Source organism: Alnus glutinosa, chromosome 7 (genome assembly GCF_958979055.1).
Source record: "Alnus glutinosa chromosome 7, dhAlnGlut1.1, whole genome shotgun sequence".
Taxonomy (NCBI): Eukaryota; Viridiplantae; Streptophyta; class Magnoliopsida; order Fagales; family Betulaceae; genus Alnus; species Alnus glutinosa.
Genome location: NC_084892.1, coordinates 10,443,109 through 10,462,372, shown reverse-complemented (window position 1 = coordinate 10,462,372; position 19,264 = coordinate 10,443,109). Strand labels below are relative to the sequence as shown.

General features: G+C 35.8%; 2 protein-coding genes and 1 pseudogene across 2 annotated transcripts; 1 reads left to right on the top strand and 2 right to left on the bottom strand.

Annotated features, from left to right (window-relative positions):
* Nucleotides 1-1,651: 1,651 nt before the first annotated feature.
* On the top strand, nucleotides 1,652-3,352 carry LOC133873231 (zinc finger BED domain-containing protein RICESLEEPER 2-like). Its single transcript, XM_062310965.1, has 2 exons — nucleotides 1,652-3,043; nucleotides 3,134-3,352. Exons 1-2 carry the CDS (start codon nucleotides 1,652-1,654, stop codon nucleotides 3,170-3,172), a joined length of 1,431 nt encoding a protein of 476 aa, XP_062166949.1. The 3' UTR covers nucleotides 3,173-3,352.
* Nucleotides 3,353-7,536: 4,184 nt separating this feature from the next.
* LOC133874415 (small nucleolar RNA Z247) lies at nucleotides 7,537-7,635 on the bottom strand (annotated as a pseudogene).
* Nucleotides 7,636-16,198: 8,563 nt separating this feature from the next.
* Nucleotides 16,199-18,497, bottom strand: LOC133874165 (transcription factor ORG2-like). The gene is made up of 3 exons (XM_062312012.1): nucleotides 18,136-18,497; nucleotides 16,494-16,850; nucleotides 16,199-16,346 (listed from the first exon to the last, which is right to left on the bottom strand). The coding sequence occupies exons 1-3, from the start codon at nucleotides 18,463-18,465 to the stop codon at nucleotides 16,272-16,274; spliced, it is 762 nt and encodes a 253-aa protein (XP_062167996.1). The 5' UTR covers nucleotides 18,466-18,497; the 3' UTR covers nucleotides 16,199-16,271.
* Nucleotides 18,498-19,264: the final 767 nt, after the last annotated feature.

Below are 19,264 nucleotides of genomic sequence, written 5' to 3'. Positions count from 1 at the left end.
TCTTTCTTGCCATATCTCTTGCCCTAAGTCTTGGGTCTAAGGTAACCAAGAAAGGCAAAAAAAAAAATCATTTTTTCTCATTTATCCATTTTTCAGAAAACAGAGAGCTTTTTCCTTGTTTGATTAATTGATTTGTTTCAATTGTTTGATGTTCGATCATAAATTGATTTTAGGGTCTTATGACAATTTAGGTTTGATTTATTATTCATTCTGTTTTATTTAATGCTCTGTATAATATACTATGATTTTTTTTTCAGCTCTCTGTCTATGTTTGGGTTCTGAGAAATTCTAGAAAAACGATACATTCTGATGTTTCATGTTTATCATTTAGGTATTAATGTATGAACATGATGCTATATAAATTTTTAGGTTTGATTTATTATTCATTTTGTTTTATTTAATGCTCTGTATAATATATTATGATTTTTTCAGCTCTCTGTCTCTGTTTGGTTTATGAGAAATTCGGGAAAAAGGATACATTTTGATGTTTCATGATTATCATTTAGGTTTTAATTTGTAGTATGAACATGATGCTATTTAAATTTTTAGGTTTGATTTATCATACATTCTGTTTTATTTAATACTCTAGATAATACACAATGATTTTTTTCAGCTCTCTGTCTCTGTTTGGGTTCTGAGAAATTCATGAAAAATGATACATTTTGATGTTTCATGATTATCATTTAGGTTTTAATTTGTAGTATGAACATGATGCTATTTAAATTTTTAGGTTTAATTAATTATACATTCTATTTTATTTAATACTCTGTATAATATACTATGATTTTATTTAGGTTTTAATTTGTAGTGTGAACATGATGCTATTTAAATTTTTAGGTTTGATTTATTATTCATTCTGTTTTATTTAATACTCTGTATATCTTTATGTAACTGTAGTCTGTGTTTATTATTGTAATGTAGTTTGCTACCACTCTCTGTCCATGGACGAGTTGATAGTTAATGTAGACGAAGGTTTACTTGATGTGAACCTAAATCTGATGAATATTGCATCAGATGATGATGATGGACTTACAAGTCTTGAATCACCTGATGGAGATGCTGTCCAGCATATCCCCAGTGGGGAAAGTGCTTGTGCGGCTGAGGAGGTTCAGGAGGATAATGATCCTCAAAAGCATGCTTATGAAAGGAAGCCAAGGAAGAGGACCTCTCCAATTTGGAAGGACTTTAAGGAATTACTGCAATCTGGTGTGAAGAAAGCTCAGTGCATTCACTATAAATCTATCCTTGGCATTCCTGCTTCGGGGGCCACAACTCAATTTCATAGGCACTTGAATAGCTGTATTCCACGCATAGCAGCTAGCAAGAAGTAGAAGGTGATTACATTTGACTCTGATTGTAGCAGTGTGGGCTCCGCATCATGTTTTACTTATGATCATAAGAAGGTACGAGAGCTTGCTTCTCATATGATACTTTACCATGAGTATCCTTTTATGGTAGTGGAACATGTTTTGTTTAACAAGTTTATGAGAGCTAACACTCCTTATTGGCAAAAGATATCACGTGCAATTGCTAAAAGTATTGTATATCTACCTATGAAATAAAGAAAAAGAAGCTGAAAAATTTGTTGAGAAATGTTAACAAAGTAAACATAACTACTAATATGTGGACCTCAGGTCAGAGAGTGTCTTATATGGTAGTTACATGTCATTTTGTTGATTTTTGGTGGCATTTACAAAAACGTGTTTTGAACTTTTTTAATGTCCCACCCCCTCATAGTGGTGTTATAATTGCTGATGCACTTCAAAAGAGTTTTATTGAGTGGGGAATTGAGAATAAGGTATCTACAATAACAGTAGACAATGCAAGAAACAATGATGTGGCCATTCGAATTTTAAAAGATGATTTTTCTTTGAAAAAGACATTAGCTGTTAAGGGACAACTCTTTCATGTACGTTACTGTGCTCATATTACTAATCTGTTGGTGCAAGATGGTATTAGTCAAATTGGAGATATTGTGGATTGTGTTAGGGATGGTATAAAGTATATAGTTGCATCGAAGGGTAGGTTGAAGCAATTTGCTGAAATTGCAAAGCAGTTACAATTGTCCTATAAGAAACTGATTTTAGATGTTCCTACTAGGTGGAATAGCACTTATATGATGTTGTCTGCTGCATTAGAGTTTAGGGAGGTGTTCCCAAGGTATGAAGATAGGGATCAAAGCTTTCGTTGGGTGTCAAGTGTTGATGATTGGGTTAAAGTTGATAATGTTTGTCATGTTTTAGAGGTTTTTAATGAGGTGACAAAGATAGTATCAGGGAGTAACTACCCAACTTCTAATTTATTTCTTCCTGAGGTTTGGAGAATAAGAGATGTGTTGGGTAAAAAATCTAAGGATGCCAATGTTTATGTAAGAACAATGGCAGAAAAAATGTATTTGAAATTTGATAAATACTGGGGGGAATGCAATCTGCTCATGGCTATTGGTGCTGTTTTGGATCCAAGGTTTAAGTTGAAACTTATACAATTTTGTTTCCCTGAAATTTATGAAGAGCCTGAAGCCACTAGAAATGTTGAAAAGGTACATAGTATCTTAAATGAGTTGTATGGTGAGTATGTTGATGCCCACAACTTATCTGCTGCCCCAAACCGTGGGCATCAAAGTAATTCTAATTCTGCTTCATCTTCAAGTGATGGTTCATCTAGTGGTGTTCAAAGGAGCACTAAAAGTGGAATGGCTATGTTTAACTCTTTTGTAAGAAGTGTTGATACCTTTCAACCTGTGAAGTCGGATCTGGAAATATATTTGGAAGAAGATGTTTATATCTGTGATGAGGGTGCTGATTTGAAGTTTGATGCTTTGGAGTGGTGGAAATCCAATCAACTTAAGTACCGCATTTTATCTAAGATGGCACGGGACATCCTTTCAATTCCTATCACTACAGTGAGTTCAGAATCAACATTTAGTGCTGGTGGAAGGGTCATTGATCCCTATCGTGCATCTTTATCTACTAAAACTGTTGAGATTCTGCTGTGTGGAGCTGATTGGGTTCGAGCACTACATGGACTTAGTAAATCTTCTAATGTGAGTATTATAATTTGTAGGTGTGTTGCTAAATGAGTTTATTTTTTCCCTTAAATAAATAGTAACCAATGTTCTTTGTTTTTTTTGTAGTTGGATGAACCTTCTTTGGTGGAGATTGACTTGCCTTAGTGCTGGATTGTGGAGTATTTTTTTTGTTATAGTTAATGAGATCAAAATCTAATATATTTTTTATTTATTTATTTTGTTATTCTGTACTTTGCCTTGAAAAAAATAACTCATCTACTTTTTTGTTTGGTTTAAGCAGATACTTGGTATGGAAGTGGATTGGAACTATTCTGGAAGTGTTGTATTTGGGGGAAGTTTTTGTTAGTATTTTGTGTGTTGCTAAATGAGTTTATTTTTTCCCTTAAATAAATAGTAAGTTAGTAACCAATGTTCTTTGTTTTTTTTGTAGTTGGATGAACCTTCTTTGGTGGAAATTGACTTACCTTAATGTTGGATTGTGGAGTATTTTCTTTGTTATAGTTAATGAAATCAAATTCTAATATATTTTTTATTTATTTATTTTGCTATTCTGTACTTTGCCTTGAAAAAAATAACTCATCTATTTTTTTGTTCGGTTTAAGCGTATACTTGGTATGGAAGTGGATTGTATAGAATTACATGATGTTTGGAATAATCTGCATACTTTAATGTACTGCAGTGTGTTTGTTTATATAGAGAACCGAATCATCTAGATAAACTCTAGATGTGATTTACATGTATTTGACTAAAACACAAACTCTCTAAGTTATCTTATATCTCTAGAGACCTAGTTTATAACAACTCAACTAGTCTAGTATAACTCTAGAGACCTAGTTGAACACAACTCAACTAGTCTAGAGTTTATCAACAGAGAAAGAACCCTATTCTAACTCGAATACTTCGGTGTTATCACTAGCCGATAAGTCTTCTACGTTATCTAATCCAATACGCCCCCTCAAACTCGACGTGGGAAGTTGCACGTTGAGGTTGGATCGAAGCATGTTGAATCTGGCAGCAGCAAGGGACTTTGTAAGGATGTCGGCTAGCTGATCTTTCCCAGAGATGAAGCAAACTTGTAGAGTCTTCTTGGCAACCATATCCCGGACGAAATGATAGTCAATTTCTATATGCTTTGTGCGAGCATGATAGATAGGATTTGAGACTAGGTAGGTGGCACCAATGTTATCACAATACAATACTGGTTGCGTAGGAGATGTAACACCAAGTTCATGAAGTAGAGTTTGAATCCATGTTAATTCAGCAGCTGCATTGGCAATAGCTTTGTACTCAGATTCAGTACTGGAGCGTGAAACTGTTGGTTGCTTCTTGGAGCTCCATGAAAGAATATTTTTCCCAAGGAGAACACAATAGCCGGAGGTGGAACGCCTGTCATCTGGACAGCTGGCCCAATCTGAATCTGAGTAGGCAGTGAGTTGCTTGGAGGAGTTCTTGTGAATGCAAAATGTATGAGAGATTGTGGATTTCAGGTAGCGCAGGATGCGCTTTACTGCAGACCAGTGAGAGTCCCTAGGATCTTGCATAAACTGTGAGACTTTGTTGACGGCGAAAGCAATGTCAGGTCGAGTGAGAGATAGATATTGAAGAGACCCTACTGTGCTCCGATATGAGGTTGGGTCTGTGATAGTTGATCCTTCAAACCGACTGAGAGTGGTTGAGGCCGATAAGGGAGTAGATATTGGTTTGGCAAGGAGCATATTTGTCTTTGTGAGAAGATCATGGATGTATCTTTGTTGTGAAAGATGAAGACCATCCGGGTGCCATGTAGCTTCAACACCAAGAAAGAAATTGAGACGACCGAGATCCTTGAGTGCAAAGGAGTCGTGAAGATCTGTGATGAGCTGAGATATGGTGTCTGGATGGGAGCCGGTAATGATGATGTCGTCAACGTATATGAGCACAAAGATAGTGATCCCTTTAGCATTGTAGATAAACAACGATGAGTCTGACTTGGAGCTTGTAAATTTCAGATCAATCAACCGAGCACTTAGACGCGAAAACCACGCACGTGGTGCTTGTTTTAAGCCATAGATGGCTTTATGTAGCTTGCAAACAGCAGCTGGATATTGAGGATGCTGAAATCCAGGGGGTTGAGCCATATATACAGTCTCTTGAAGAAGGCCATGGAGAAAGGCATTGCTGACATCTACTTGTCGAATCTCCCAACCTGCAGAAACAGCTATAGACAACACAGTACGAATAGTGATAGGTTTAACCACTGGACTATAAGTTTCTGCAAAGTCAATCCCGGGTTGTTGATGAAACCCTTTGGCTACTAGACGAGCCTTGTAGCGTTCAATATCCCCATTAGCTTTCCTTTTAATCCTGAAAACCCATTTTGAACCAACGACATTCATTTGTGGGGAGAATGGAACAAGGGACCATGTTCCATTTTTGAGAAGAGCATCAAATTCGTTGTTCATTGCTGCACGCCACTCAGGATTTTTACTTGCTTGAGAATAGCAAGTGGGTTCATCTTCATGTGCTGCTATAGTGGCTGTAAGAGCTCGAGGAGGTGGATACTTCACTCTGCCATCAGTGAATGTGTAGGGTTTGTGAATCAAATTCTGAGACCGAGTGGTCATGCCATGGACTCGAGCTGGAAGGATAGGCAGGGGTTCAGGTGAAGGAGTTGACTCGGAACTAGAGGGAGATTCAGAAGTGACTGTAGGTTGAAGAGGGGGAGAGGTAGTGAGAGGTTCTATGGGAGATGATGCAGAAGTTGATGAAGGAGGAATACTGGGTGAATTCTGAGAGGAACTAGAGGTTGGAGGAATTGATGAGGGGACATAAGGAACCAATAGAGATGAAGATATCTGAGGAGAGGAGGAGGAGGTGTTTAACTTGGAAGTTAAGAATGGAAAACTATTTTCATTGAAGACAACGTGTCTTGCAATGTAAACTTTACCGGAAGGAATATGAAGGCATTTATAGCCAAGATGGTTTTTGCTATATCCAATAAACACGCAAGAGGAGGAACGAAAAGAAAGTTTGGAGGAGTTATATGGTCGAAGAAATGGCCAGCATTCACAACCAAAAATTTTCAAGTATTTGTAATCGGGAATGCTATGAAATAGACACTCATAAGGAGACTTTTTCTTGGTGATTTTAGAGGGAAGTCGATTGATGAGGTAGGTTGCTGTTTCAAAGGCTGTATCCCAAAAGGTGAATGGAACACTAGCCGTAGCAAGAAGAGATAATCCAGTTTCAACTATGTGGCGATGTTTTCTTTCGACGGTTCCCATGTGATGATGGGTGTAAGGACAGCTTAGCCTATAAGAAACTCCCATGGAATTGAGGGATTTTTGAAGTGGGAGGAATTCACCACCATTATCACTTTGAACCGATTTGATTTTAGTGTTAAAGAATGTTTCAACAAGTTGTTTGAAACGAAGAAAGGTTGCACAAACTTCAGATTTAGATGCAAGTGGGAAAAGCCATGTATATTTGCTGAAATCATCAACCACACTTAAATAAAAACGGTTGTTGTTTACAGAAGTTACAGAGGCAGGGCCCCAAACGTCAAGAAACAACAATTGGAGAGGACTATTTGAAATTGAAGGGGAATAACTAAAATGGAAACGGTGACTTTTCCCTTGTTGACATGGAGAGCATATGGAGGAAGACTTTGCTGGAGACACTGGGAGCTTGTGGAATTGAACAACTTGATTGACAATGGGAGATGCAGGATGACCAAGCCTGAGATGCCACTGATCTAGGGGAACCTTTTCACCAATGAAGGCAGCAAGACTCCTGGACAGGGAAGAGGAAGAGGATGGCCATGGATAGAGGCCAAGTTTACTCGGGCCTTGGAGGAGGAGCTGCCGAGTTCGAAGGTCCTTAACACAGAAAAAAGTAGGATGGAATTCAATAAAGACATTGTTATCACGTGTGAATTGATTAACAGAGATAAGATTTTTCTGTATTTGAGGAACATGAAAGAGAGAAAATAAGTGAAAGTTACGTGATGGAGTGGGTAAGAGTCCACGACCAGAATTTGAAATTTGCAAACCTTGCCCATTGCCTACTCGGATCTGGTCATTGCCATTGTATTCCTCAGCATGCATGTTGAGATTGGAGAAATCATTGGTGAGGTGGACATTGGAGCCAGTGTCATGATACCATTGAGAATCTGATGCAGAAGAAACAGCAGCCAAGTTGGCATTCATTTGGGAATTTTCAGCCTGATATCCTTGCTCAAACCGATACCAACAGGTTGCAGCCGTGTGGCCTTGCTTGTGGCATACTTGACAGATCGGACGTTGGAATTGGCCAGGAGCAGAAAAGTGTTGATGAGGTGGTCCACGACCACGGCCACGCCCCCTGCCCCGAGAGAAGTTGAAGTTGCGAGAGCCCCGATTGTTCCGTGAATAGGATGGGTTCTGCCTTTGAGCCATGTTGGCAGTAGAGATGTTGACTTCAAGTGCTGATTTGTGGGCTTCAAGACGCTGCTCATAGGACAACATGTAGCCATAGAGATCAGTGAGAGGGATCGAGTCTTGCCTTGTAGTGACAGAGGTAACAAGTGGGTCATAATCGACACCCAGGCCAGCAAGGATGTGGGAGATGAGTTCAGAATTGTCAATGGGCTTGCCAATAGCGGCCAGAAGATTGGCTAAGCCTTGAGCTTTCTGGAAATAGGCAGAGACAGATTGAGCACCTTTCTTCAGATTTGAGAGCTGCTGCTTAAGTTGGAGAATACGAGATTGAGACTGAGCAGCAAATAATGTTTCCAATGTAGTCCAGACATCACGAGATGTAGTGAGGCCGATTACATGGGGTAGGGTGTCAACGGACAGGGTGGAAATAATTGCACTAAAGATCATTCGATCTTGATGAAACCAGGATAAGTGAGCAGGATTGGGAATGAGAAGACCAGAGGTACTATCAGGAATAAGCTTGGGAGGTTGCGGAATTGTGCCATCAACATAACCGAACAAGTTTTGGCCTTCTAGAAAAGGAACCATAAGAAATTGCCATAGGATATAGTTTTCTTGGGTGAGTTTTTCGGAGATATGATGATGAACATTGTGGATATGTGGTAATGGTGCAGAAGGGGTAACCGTGATGGAGAGAGGAGGTGGGTTTGAGGTTTGGGTGGATTCGGTTTCAGAAGTTGGGATAGCCATAGACGTTTGTCTTTCAATGGCTCTGATACCATATAGAATTACATGATGTTTGGAATAATCTGCATACTTTAATGTACTGCAGTGTGTTTGTTTATATAGAGAACCGAATCATCTAGATAAACTCTAGATGTGATTTACATGTATTTGACTAAAACACAAACTCTCTAAGTTATCTTATATCTCTAGAGACCTAGTTTATAACAACTCAACTAGTCTAGTATAACTCTAGAGACCTAGTTGAACACAACTCAACTAGTCTAGAGTTTATCAACAGAGAAAGAACCCTATTCTAACTCGAATACTTCGGTGTTATCACTAGCCGATAAGTCTTCTACGTTATCTAATCCAATAGATTGAAACTATTCTGGAAGTGTTGTATTTGGGGGAAGTTTTTGTTAGTATTTTGTAAGCTCATGGTAAGTTGATTATACTTTATTTAATGGTAATTTTAGACTCATTTATACACTGGTTATACATTGATTATGTTCTGTTTACATGCTTTTTTTTATTATTATAATTAATTTCTTACTAATTTTTTCTTATTCTCTTGTAAATGTGTAATAAACAGGTGAAGAAGTTAATCCTTGCCTCCTGGGGGATTTGCTACACTGCCATAGTGCCATGTATTTAAACTTGTTTATTTTGTAAGCTTAACAATTGGACTTAATTTTTTTTAATGCTTGTGTTCTGTAGTGTAGACTGTGTAGTTTACTAGTTTATGTTATTTTGTGTATGTTAAGATGTTATATTGTTAGCTTGAAGCTTTGCAAGCTGGCAGCCTTGGTAGGTTAACTATTGACTAGTTTTTGTTGGAATTCTTGAGATGGGGACTATCCATCCACATGGAAATGCTACTGGATTTGTTTTTGTGAATGCTATACTTGCTAGTTTATTGTTAGAAGTTAGAACTTAGATAACTTAGATAACTTAGATTTCTAGTTCATGTTGTTTTCTATGTTTGTGTATTTGGATGTTTTGGAAATTTGAAATTCTTGAAAATCTTGTTAGCTTGAAGCTTGGATAGATCATTGATGGATACTTGGATGTGTTGGAAAATTAAAATACTTGGAATTCTTGAGAATTCTTATATATTGTCTTTTTTTTAATGTTGGAACTCTTGAGAATGTGTAATCTGGAATTTGTTGTTGAATGTTGGCTTTATGAAGTCATTGAAGTGAGTCGCAACTTGTAAGTTTTAATTTGTTGTTTGTAGTTTGTAATTTTTAATTTGTATTTTGTAAGTTGTAATTTGTAAATTAATGTAGTTTGTTATTTGGAAGTTATTGTAATTTGTAAGTTTTAAGTTGTAAATTGTAAGTTTTAAGTTTAAATATTAAGTTGTAAGTTTGATAGCTTGTTAACATTATGAATGTTTGAATCAATGTAAAACTTTCAATGTTTCAGTTTAAATTTACATGTTTTAAATTGCTTTGAAATTGAATGTTAAAAACTTGAAATGCTTGTTATAATGGCTTGAAAGTGCCCAAAAAAAACCCGAGCTCGAGCTCGTTCATTTCAAAAATATGTAACGAGTTCGAGCCGAGTTCGAACCTCAAAAATCCTTAACGAGCCGAGCTTCGAGCAGAATTTCCAAAAATTTTCGAGCTCACGAGTCGAGTTCGAACAGGCTAAAAGAAATTCGAGTAGGTCCAAAAAAGCTCGAACTCGGCTCGACTCGGTTCATTTACAGCCCTAAATAGTGCAGATGTGGCTATCATTTTTCCCTTGGTCGTTACAAATGGTATCAGAACCACCTAATAATGCTGGGCTATGTGGTACTAGACCACCTAACGTTTTTCCCTGGGTCATTACAATCATTATAGTGCTCTCAATTTTTTATTTTTTTTTGCATGTAATTATTGAATATGTTTATGATCTATGATTCAAAATATAGCTTGTACCTTATGTTATTTGACTTGGTTTCTCAGTTTTTAGCTTTTGCCTTATGTAATTAAAGCCCATGTTTGAACTTGGTTCACACACAAAAAGACAATTATATAATATTCATGGCATGTTGTATAAAAATTGGAAACAAAACAACGAAAAATAAGCCTAGATGCCCAACCCAATAAGTTGAAACAAATAACAAAAATGTCATTTGATGAATACCCAACCCCGACCCAATTCTGCCCCGACCCACAATGCCTGACAGTTAACAGAAATACTTCTATATTATCAGGTATCGAAAGTTAGTTTCTAAACTTGAAGACCATGGGTCAGCAATCGGAATACCTGAAACTCTGACCCGTGCCCCAACCCTAGTGGCTAGAGTCATAAGTTCATAATCTAGTGTGCATGCTTATCTTACCGCTAAAATAAAAAATACATAAATAATTTTTTTTTTTTAAAAAAAAAAAAAAAAAAAAAGAAGAAAGAAAGACAAAGAAGAACAAAATTTATTCATATGGTTATGTAACTTTTTAGTACTCGGTGCAACATAACATTAGATAGTAATGGTCATAATGAGGATATCATACCTAACCTCAGCAACAATTGTTAATATCTTTCAAACCGAATCATACAAGTAATCTATTAGGATCTAATTGGATATGGAAGGGCTCGTTTGGCAAATGTTGTTTCTGTTTTCAAAAATAAAAATACAAAAGCATTTATTTATTTTTTTTGTTTTTTAGCTGAAAACCACATATAGAGCTCCTTCTGTACAACATAAAGGTTTGAATAAACCAACAGAACAAGCTTCCCAAGCCAAAGGCTTCTCAACAACGTCTAAGAATCAATTCATATTTATGATGATACAAAGTCGAATAATTAAAGCCAATTAAAGCCTGTAAGATAGCTACCTCGAAAGCGCATGACCAAGTCCAAAACTAACTCGGAAAAGAGTTGCTATTACACTATAGAAGGAAAAGTCCATAGCATAAAAACTCCCAAATAATTGACTAGAAATTCCTTATAAAAAATATATTAAAAAAAACGGTTAAAAACCTGTAAAAGTGAATTCCCTTCTTAAAAAACTGGGTGGGATTTGTAAAGTTCTGATTTGTGCAACTTGACATAAGGAATAGATGTAGCTTTTTCCAATTATGTACAGTTTGTGGAGTTGGGTGGAGCTAGAGTACTCAGTTCTTTTGGGCTTGAAGTGTAACGCTCCCGAAATTAATTAACAATGGTAATTAACACAGAGTGTCACTACCAACACCCTTAAATCAATTAACTAGTAATTGACTTAAAGTGCCGCATGCATTAACAATCATCAAAATAAAAGCAGCGAAAAGGACAAGGCTTTTTACCAAAAACTCGACATTTCTTAAATAGGACAAGGCTTTCCTTTAAGAACAACTCAAAAGCACATAAATCTATACATTAACACCTTAATCAGTAGGAGAATTACTTTTAAACAGCATGAAAAATGAATCATTTCATGTCATCAATGAACACCAACTCTCTAACCCTACAATCATCATTAATCTACAATAAATCACACTTAAACCTTCTATCAACAACTACTCTCTTACAGATATACATGAAAAAAGACATTAATTAGAAACTAAACATGAAATAAACAAGGTATAAACCACGAAATAAACCAAGCTTAGAGTTTAGGGCTACCTTCCTTAAAGATGGAAACCCAAAACCCTCCAAACCCTTTCATTCTCCTCCTCTCTCTCTCTCTCTCTCTATGGGTTTGGTGGCTGAAGGGTGACAAAATGGGGGTCTAGGGTTCGATCTAAACCCTTATATAGCCTTTCTCCCATGAGCCAATGCTAAAATTGCCTAATTTTATTTGCATGCAGATTGTTACCCTTCGAACGTTTAAAGTACCGTTCAAATGTTTTGCACCATTGGAATGGTCTCATGAAACGTTTGATTGGTCTGCGCATAAATTATCTTAAGTGTCAAAAAATCTCATTTTTCTCTCCTTTTTGGGATTTAAGACTAATCCAACGCTACGCACACACTTAGGCATGAATTAGGGTGTCTTTAACCCTAATTTAGTGCGGGGTGTTGCACAATATCTCATGTTACCTAAAATGGTTCAAACCTTGATGTGTCACCAGCTTTCCTAAAGAACCTATGGTAGAGATGGTATGGAAGCACCACTCTCCTCTCGTCACAAGGGTAGTTGGCATTTAATGCCACGTGACTCGTGACATATGAAGGGTTATCAGGGACACCCCTTGACAAAGCCGATGACCTTGATTCATGGACAAACCACACGCAACCCAATCAGAAGACAACATGTGGCAAGGTCATACGAGGAAGGAATGGCCTTTAATTGGAGGTAGAAGGGTTCAAAAAGGGAGGGGAGTACCTCATTCAATTCACTCATTCGAAAGACATACACTAATTCCATAACTCTTCCTCTTGGGGAATAGATATTTTTTTCCATGTTCTCAACTGACTTAGGCATCGGAGGTATCTCCCGCCGGCTCACCCCAGCAGGCTTCTAGGCAATTCTTCTTAGTGATTTCAAGTCCTTCTTTAGGTGGAATGGCCGTGCAGATTTCAGATCATCACTTATTGTCTCTTATTCTCTCTCCCCCTATTTCTCGTAGTTCATCTACCCTCTCCCTCTCTATGTTCTTTAGTCTCCCTACCCAAATTCTCACTTTTTCCAACTTTTGACCACCACCCAAACAATCGATTGTTGCCATCAACCCTCTCTATGTAGACGTGTATTATTTTTTTGGCTTCTCGCTTGATTTTCCTTGTTGTTTTAATTGATATTTGTTTATTCACCCCTTGGCCACAAGACAAAACCAACTATATTATATGTAAAAATCCTTTCTTTTTCTCTATATTCTAACATGATTATCTTTTATGTGAATCCTAGTTAGTCTAAGTACTAATAAAAAAAATAAAAAATAAAAAAAAATAGGACCATTAGTTACTAGGAAAATTATAATAAATGTCCATGAGGTTTAACGTTTTTCAAATCACTACTTAAGATAAGGTAAGCTCTATTATCAAATTATTCCCTCCATACACATGTCGTTAGGGTGTTCAATGGAAATTGTGACACAGGTGTAACACCATGTCAAACTCAATAAAATAACTTTGTGTACGTGAGTGCCACCTTAGCTTGATCCATGGCCAAACAATTTTTATTTTTTTTTTAAATATATATATATATATATATATATATATATATATATATATATATATTAGAAAAATACATTTTTAGTCCGTGTGGTTTGAGATTTTGAGGGCAAAGCCCACCCACCACTTTGCAGGTGGGGGGTACAGGGATTGAGGCAACCTCAAACACCTCCCTCCAGGGTGGGCAACAACTTGCCCAACACAGTTTCTTTCCTATATTTATTTTAATTTTCTGTTTTTTTTTTTTTTTTTTTTTTTTTTTTTTTTTTTTTTTTTTCCTTTTTTCAGTTTTTAGTTTTCTTTTTGCTGTATGTCAAGCTAATGTGGCATTTTTCACAGGAAAATGCTATTTGCACTTCAAGTGCACAACAGGGGTACAACACCCCCTCACATGAGGGTGGGCCCCACACACTGGGACCCACCCCCATGTGAAGGGGTGTTGTGCACTTGAAGTGCAAATAACAAGCCCCTTTTTCACGTTGAAGTATTTTGAAAGAGAAATGATCTCTACACTCATTTCTTACAACAGCCCCACAACAAGCTGACGTGGCTGGTAATATTTTATTATTTTTTTACAAAAACAAAACAAAACAAAACAAAAATAATAATAAAATATTACTAGCCACGTCAGCTTGTTGTGGGTCTGTTGTAAGAAATGAGTGTAGGGATCATTTCTCCTCCCCATTTTGTTAGGTTTGACATAGTTTTACAGAGTAATGTTTCTTGCACAACTTTTGTACAACTCTAATAACTTTTTTTAAAATCAACCATTGGATATTTAGGTCCTACATGTAAGAAAACAAATTCAATAATTGATCATAAAAAATAAAAATAAAAAGTTGTTAAAGTTGTATAAAAGTTGTACGACAATCATTTCTCTTATCGAATAATTTAATAATTTTTAAATCCTAAAAAACAATTTGGAAAAAATAAAAAATAAAAAGTTAAACTACATAAATCTCTACAATAATTTTTCCTTAGTTATATGCAAGTCTTAGCAACATGACTTTTAGTTTCTACAATTTTGCTTTGTTTTTTGGTAACCTTTGAGAGATTTTTGGATTAGCAATTCTCAGATAATTAAGGCCTGCTTTCTTTTATTATTATTTATTCCTTTCTTTTTTAAGGATTTAAATTTTGAATTGGTTGCATGCAATTGTTTTTTTATTTTTTTATTTTTTATGATTACAAATTACTCCTATTATTTTTATGAACCCTGGTTCATCTCAATAGCCCCAACGAAATGGACAAATAGGGGGGATTTGTGAGACCAAGACCTTTTCTATAATCATGATGGGTTTCCTAACAGAGCATTACAGGGGGCGCCCTTAACTAAACGACGAGCCCAAACATTCCAGTCTTTTATGATTGGCTGGCAAGCTTCTCGCCCTCTTGATCCAGCTGCATCAAAAAGAAATCTCAACTTTCATTGTGATCGGGACAATTGTTTTTGGAAATTTTTCTTCCATCCTTTCTTGCTTGAATCCGTTACGAACTTAACACGAAATTAGGAATTAGATGCAAAAAGTCTCATCCATTTAATTAAATATATCGGGTATGTTTAAGTCGGTACAATTTTTAACGTGGCAAAATATGTAAGTATTCAGCACATCTCTCTTTATTTTCATTACCAAATTCTCTTGCAAATGTGGTTACTTCTGTGCAACAATGGACCGATTAGATCATGTTGAGCATTAATCCGCTTTTGATCCAAGAAAGCAATAAATTAATTATGGTTATGTGGTGCCCGGATTTTGATGAGAAAGATTTTTCATGGAAATTATTGGAACTAGTGGTTCATATTTGCTTGTGCATAGAGAGTAATACGAGAATACCAGTATAGTTGTCAGTTGGCAGCGCATTGTGACGCCTTCCGGTAAGCAATGACGGAGAGAGAGGGGGGCCGGTGGGGGCCATGGCCCCCCCTCAACTCTCAAGAAAAAAAAAATAATTAAGGTAAAAAAAAATAAAATTAAAGTTTGTTTTGCCTATTGACCCCTAACAAAAAAATTTTTTGCCCCTTGGCCCTTTCCTTTTTATTATCTTTTCAACTGATTTCATCTCATTTAGAACGATAGCTTTATTATCAAAACTTTTTCCTTTAATATTTCACGGTAGCAACAGACATGTCTGAAAAGGTAACGATAAAATAAGCTTTACAAAATTGTAAAAGCTTTGTTCAAAATAAATTAAAAGGGTTTAGTAAAGCAGTGCATTGGAAGAAGACATATGTGGATTTGAGGAGTCACACGCCTAACAAAGCTCGATTTCCTAAGGATGTGTGGCAAAAATAACGTAAAATTGATAAAAATAGCAAGATGACATTAGAAAAGTCTAGAAGATATGCGTTTCATTTGTATTGTGTTGTGTTTAGCAAAATGTGTTTTAAATAACAGTTAGTGGGTTATTGCGTTAGTTGGAGTGGATTGTTATAACAAAAGGAGTATGATAATATTAGCTTCAAGAGCCATGTCATTCAGGTAAAGCCTTGCGAGAAGGCCGAAAAGCACACAATTCAACCAACTGAAATTTCTCAATTTCAATACAGAAATTAAGACATTTTTTATTTTTTATTTTTTGAATCTTTGGACAACGGTTTTCTTTACTTTTTCTTTTTTCCAAAAAACTATTTTCACTTTTGCTTATTGATTTTCAATTTGAAGGGAATAATAAAATATCAAAACTGGGTTATGTTTAATTTACTTAAAATTTACCTTTATATATATAAATACTTTAACCTATACTTAAGAAAAAATTTATTTGGCCCGGCCCCTTCCCATTAAAATGTCTGGCTCCGTCCCTGTCGGTAAGGTACAAGATATTTTGAAATTTTTCATATCTGTCCGTACAATAGAATTTTGTTATAAATATATTATGTTGTAACCCTAAATCATTATTGAAATAGCTAGCCGCATTCCTATGGACGTAAGTACGTTATTGAATCACGTAAATCTATGTCTTTATTTTCTCTTACTCTCGATCTTTTCGATTTCATATATTCATCATTATTGTGCACGGTAACAACAGAAATAATATTATTGCCTCTTATTAATCAAGTACATGACCTTCTCACTCAAAAACTCACAATCCAATCTATTGGTTCCTTCCACCTGTATAATCCAAACAAATACAAAACAAAACGTTTAATGTACTGAATAGATTATCAAACAATATTCATGTCTGTCTTTTGATAGGTATAATAAAGGTTAAATTGAAAGAGCTAGCAGAAGAAATAAGCAAAAACATACAAAATGTACCTGAAAATGTAAATTGTAGAACACCCTTCCTCCAAAAGACTCAAAAGAAGAAGCATTTAATAGAAGAAGCCCATTTTCCTCCAAGTATAGCAAGATCTCAGATAGAGAAAAGTTGTGGGACTTATAGGGGGTCATCTGAAGGGAAACTTCTCTATCATTAAGCCAAATTGCAGAAACAGCAGAGCTAGACTTTCCTGCTACAGTTTTACTCTTCGTCTCTTGACGATTTAGACCTCCTTCCCTAGAAAAGCTTGATAAAAGTTCTTCCTTCTTTTGCAGCAGTCCCTCCACTTGCTCTTGTAGTTGTGGAATGTACTTTAACACACGGTTAACTGTTGCCGGAACACTTAGTTTTTTCTGTAACAGGGCCATGAAAACTGTGAAAACCATGAATATATATAGTGTATTATAATATCTAATGGATGGTCTACTTGAGTGGGGTTTTGTTTAGTTTTAAAAATCACTTCTTAAATGTTTGCTGCGTTTAATATATCAAGGAGCACCATATCATTTTTTTTAACATATATTTTGATTTATACGGATTATATAAGTCACACGTGAGTTAAGCGGGTTGACCTAAAATTAACCGTCTTTTATTAATTGTGTCTAATTGGGTCAACATCATTAAACCCAAATTTTATTTTACTAAACTCGAACCCGCTAATTAGCTCATCTCGAGTTTACAAGGATGAAAATATAGTGATTTTTTTAATTAATTAGTTTCTTTTTTTTTTATCTGTCGAGGTATATACCGCGCTCATGTAAGCCGGATCCTACAATCAATCCCATATAATAAGTTATTTATAAGCTGTCCTATCAACTAACTATCAATAATTGATTATTGATAATTATCAATGAAAACTCCCCCTTTTTTAAAGATGGTGTCAATGAATTAGGTCAATGCTTTCATCGCCTCTGGTAGCCAGTCAGTTTTTTCAAATTCTAGATTTTAAAATTATAAAAATTCAGGCGGTTATTTGTAACGATGGTTTGAAAAATGCTACTTATTAAAAACGTGAGATATTATGAAGTTATCGATTAAAATTGTATATATTTTCATCAAGTTCTAACTTTTTGTGTTGCAAAAAAGTTTGACTTAAAAATTGTTTTTTAATTTTCTGAAAAAGAGTGGTCTCTGCAAAAGTGATGAACTACTGACATTTTTTACGCATTAATGCAAGATCTTCTGAAGAAGTTGTTAAAGTATTGATTAAATTATTAAATTCATCTCATTCTATCCGTTTAAGCTTTAAAGAAAAATGATAATTTAACATGATATCAAAGCAGAAATTCTGAATTCGAACCTTGTTTTTTTTATTTATTTCTCATTTTGATTAAATATTATAAATGTCGAGCCTCACCTTCTAAAAAATGGTTTAAGCCAACACGTGAGATAGAGTACTTAAAATATCAGCTTTTACAAAAAAAAAAATGATAATTTAACAGAAATTGCCATGATTCTTTTGGTCGCCGGTTTTGTTTTCAGCAAAAAAAAAAATTTCATATATATAACCTCAATGTATCTTGTGTGAGTGTAGTTGTTGTGCTTGTGATGTTTTTCTATCATTTTCGATATATATATATATATAACTGAAGGTGACGAAAAGAAGGGGAGAAAAATTAAGATTAAATTAATTATTACCGTGTGATCTGTCGCGGGAAGTAGTGAGCGGAGAGAGGAGTATAAAGAATTCATCTTCTTGCGACGATCACGCTCGCTAGCGTTGTGATTAAGCTTCTTAACCGTCGTGGGGTCGCCGCTAAAACTCATCACCGACTTTGCAAGCCGATGGTGGTGATCATCATCATCTTGCGGCAAATGATAAGATGGAGGGACACGAAGATATGACTCTGAAATTTCAGTAGTGTCTCTGTAAACGTAGCTCTGCTGCTCAGGCCTTATACTATCATCCTCCAACGACGTCGTCCATCCAAACAAAGGTGCGAATAGCGGTAACATTGTTTGGATCATATTAATTAAACACGTACATGAATCAGCAATGGCTTCTGATTTCAGTATTTATAGTCGGGAAAAAATTTTAGAAAATGATTGCCCAGGCCGGGGGAGATCCAAAGTAGATTAGAAAAAAACAACGGCCACGATTAATGTATTCCCCCACTTGAGGACCATTTGCGCGTGCGCATGAGACTGCTCAATTAATGTATTGTATTCGACCGATTTGTCCCCTCTTTGCGTAACAACCACCCTTTTAAAAATAGCTTAGTGCGGGACTATCTATAGCTCTAGCTAGCAAATTCTCCACCATTTCTTTTCTCACATTTTATAACCTTTTTTTTTTTTTTTTTTTTCTTACCAGGTCTCTCACCACAGGGACAATAGATTGGCCTTGTTTATATATTAATTTTGTTAGATTTTTTAGTGTTAGCAAATTCAATGACAAAACATGTGCAAAAAATAAAGACTCTTAATTTAACGTATGTGTTCGTGATCAATTGTGCAATAAAATATTTAAATGCGGAATTTAAAAGAGACAAATATTTTGTTGACAAAGTGTAAACTATTATCAAGAGAAAAAAACACTCCGAGACAGCCAAACTTAGGAAATTCACTATTCAGAAGACAAAGCTAGTTACAAAGTACTCGTATTCACATACCTCTAATGCAGTAGTCATACATTTAACTCTGACACGTACTTATACGTGAATGTCTCACAACCAAGTCTCCTACTTGAAGGGGTCTTTATGGACTCCTTGACTTCAATGGGTTGATCAAATCACACAATAAAAACCCTAAGAGAGCTAGCAAACAT

Bases quoted from the DNA above. Each gene is read 5' to 3' on its own strand.
- LOC133873231 (XM_062310965.1), top strand. From the start codon at position 1,652: ATGGTAGTTACATGTCATTTTGTTGATTTTTGGTGGCATTTACAAAAA. The intron at 3,044-3,133 runs GTGAGTATTATA...TTTTTTTTGTAG, and splicing joins GACTTAGTAAATCTTCTAAT to TTGGATGAACCTTCTTTGGT.
- LOC133874165 (XM_062312012.1), bottom strand. From the start codon at position 18,465: ATGATCCAAACAATGTTACCGCTATTCGCACCTTTGTTTGGATGGACG. The intron at 16,851-18,135 runs GTAATAATTAAT...GCCCTGTTACAG, and splicing joins TTCCCGCGACAGATCACACG to AAAAAACTAAGTGTTCCGGC. The intron at 16,347-16,493 runs GTACATTTTGTA...TGGATTATACAG, and splicing joins TCTACAATTTACATTTTCAG to GTGGAAGGAACCAATAGATT.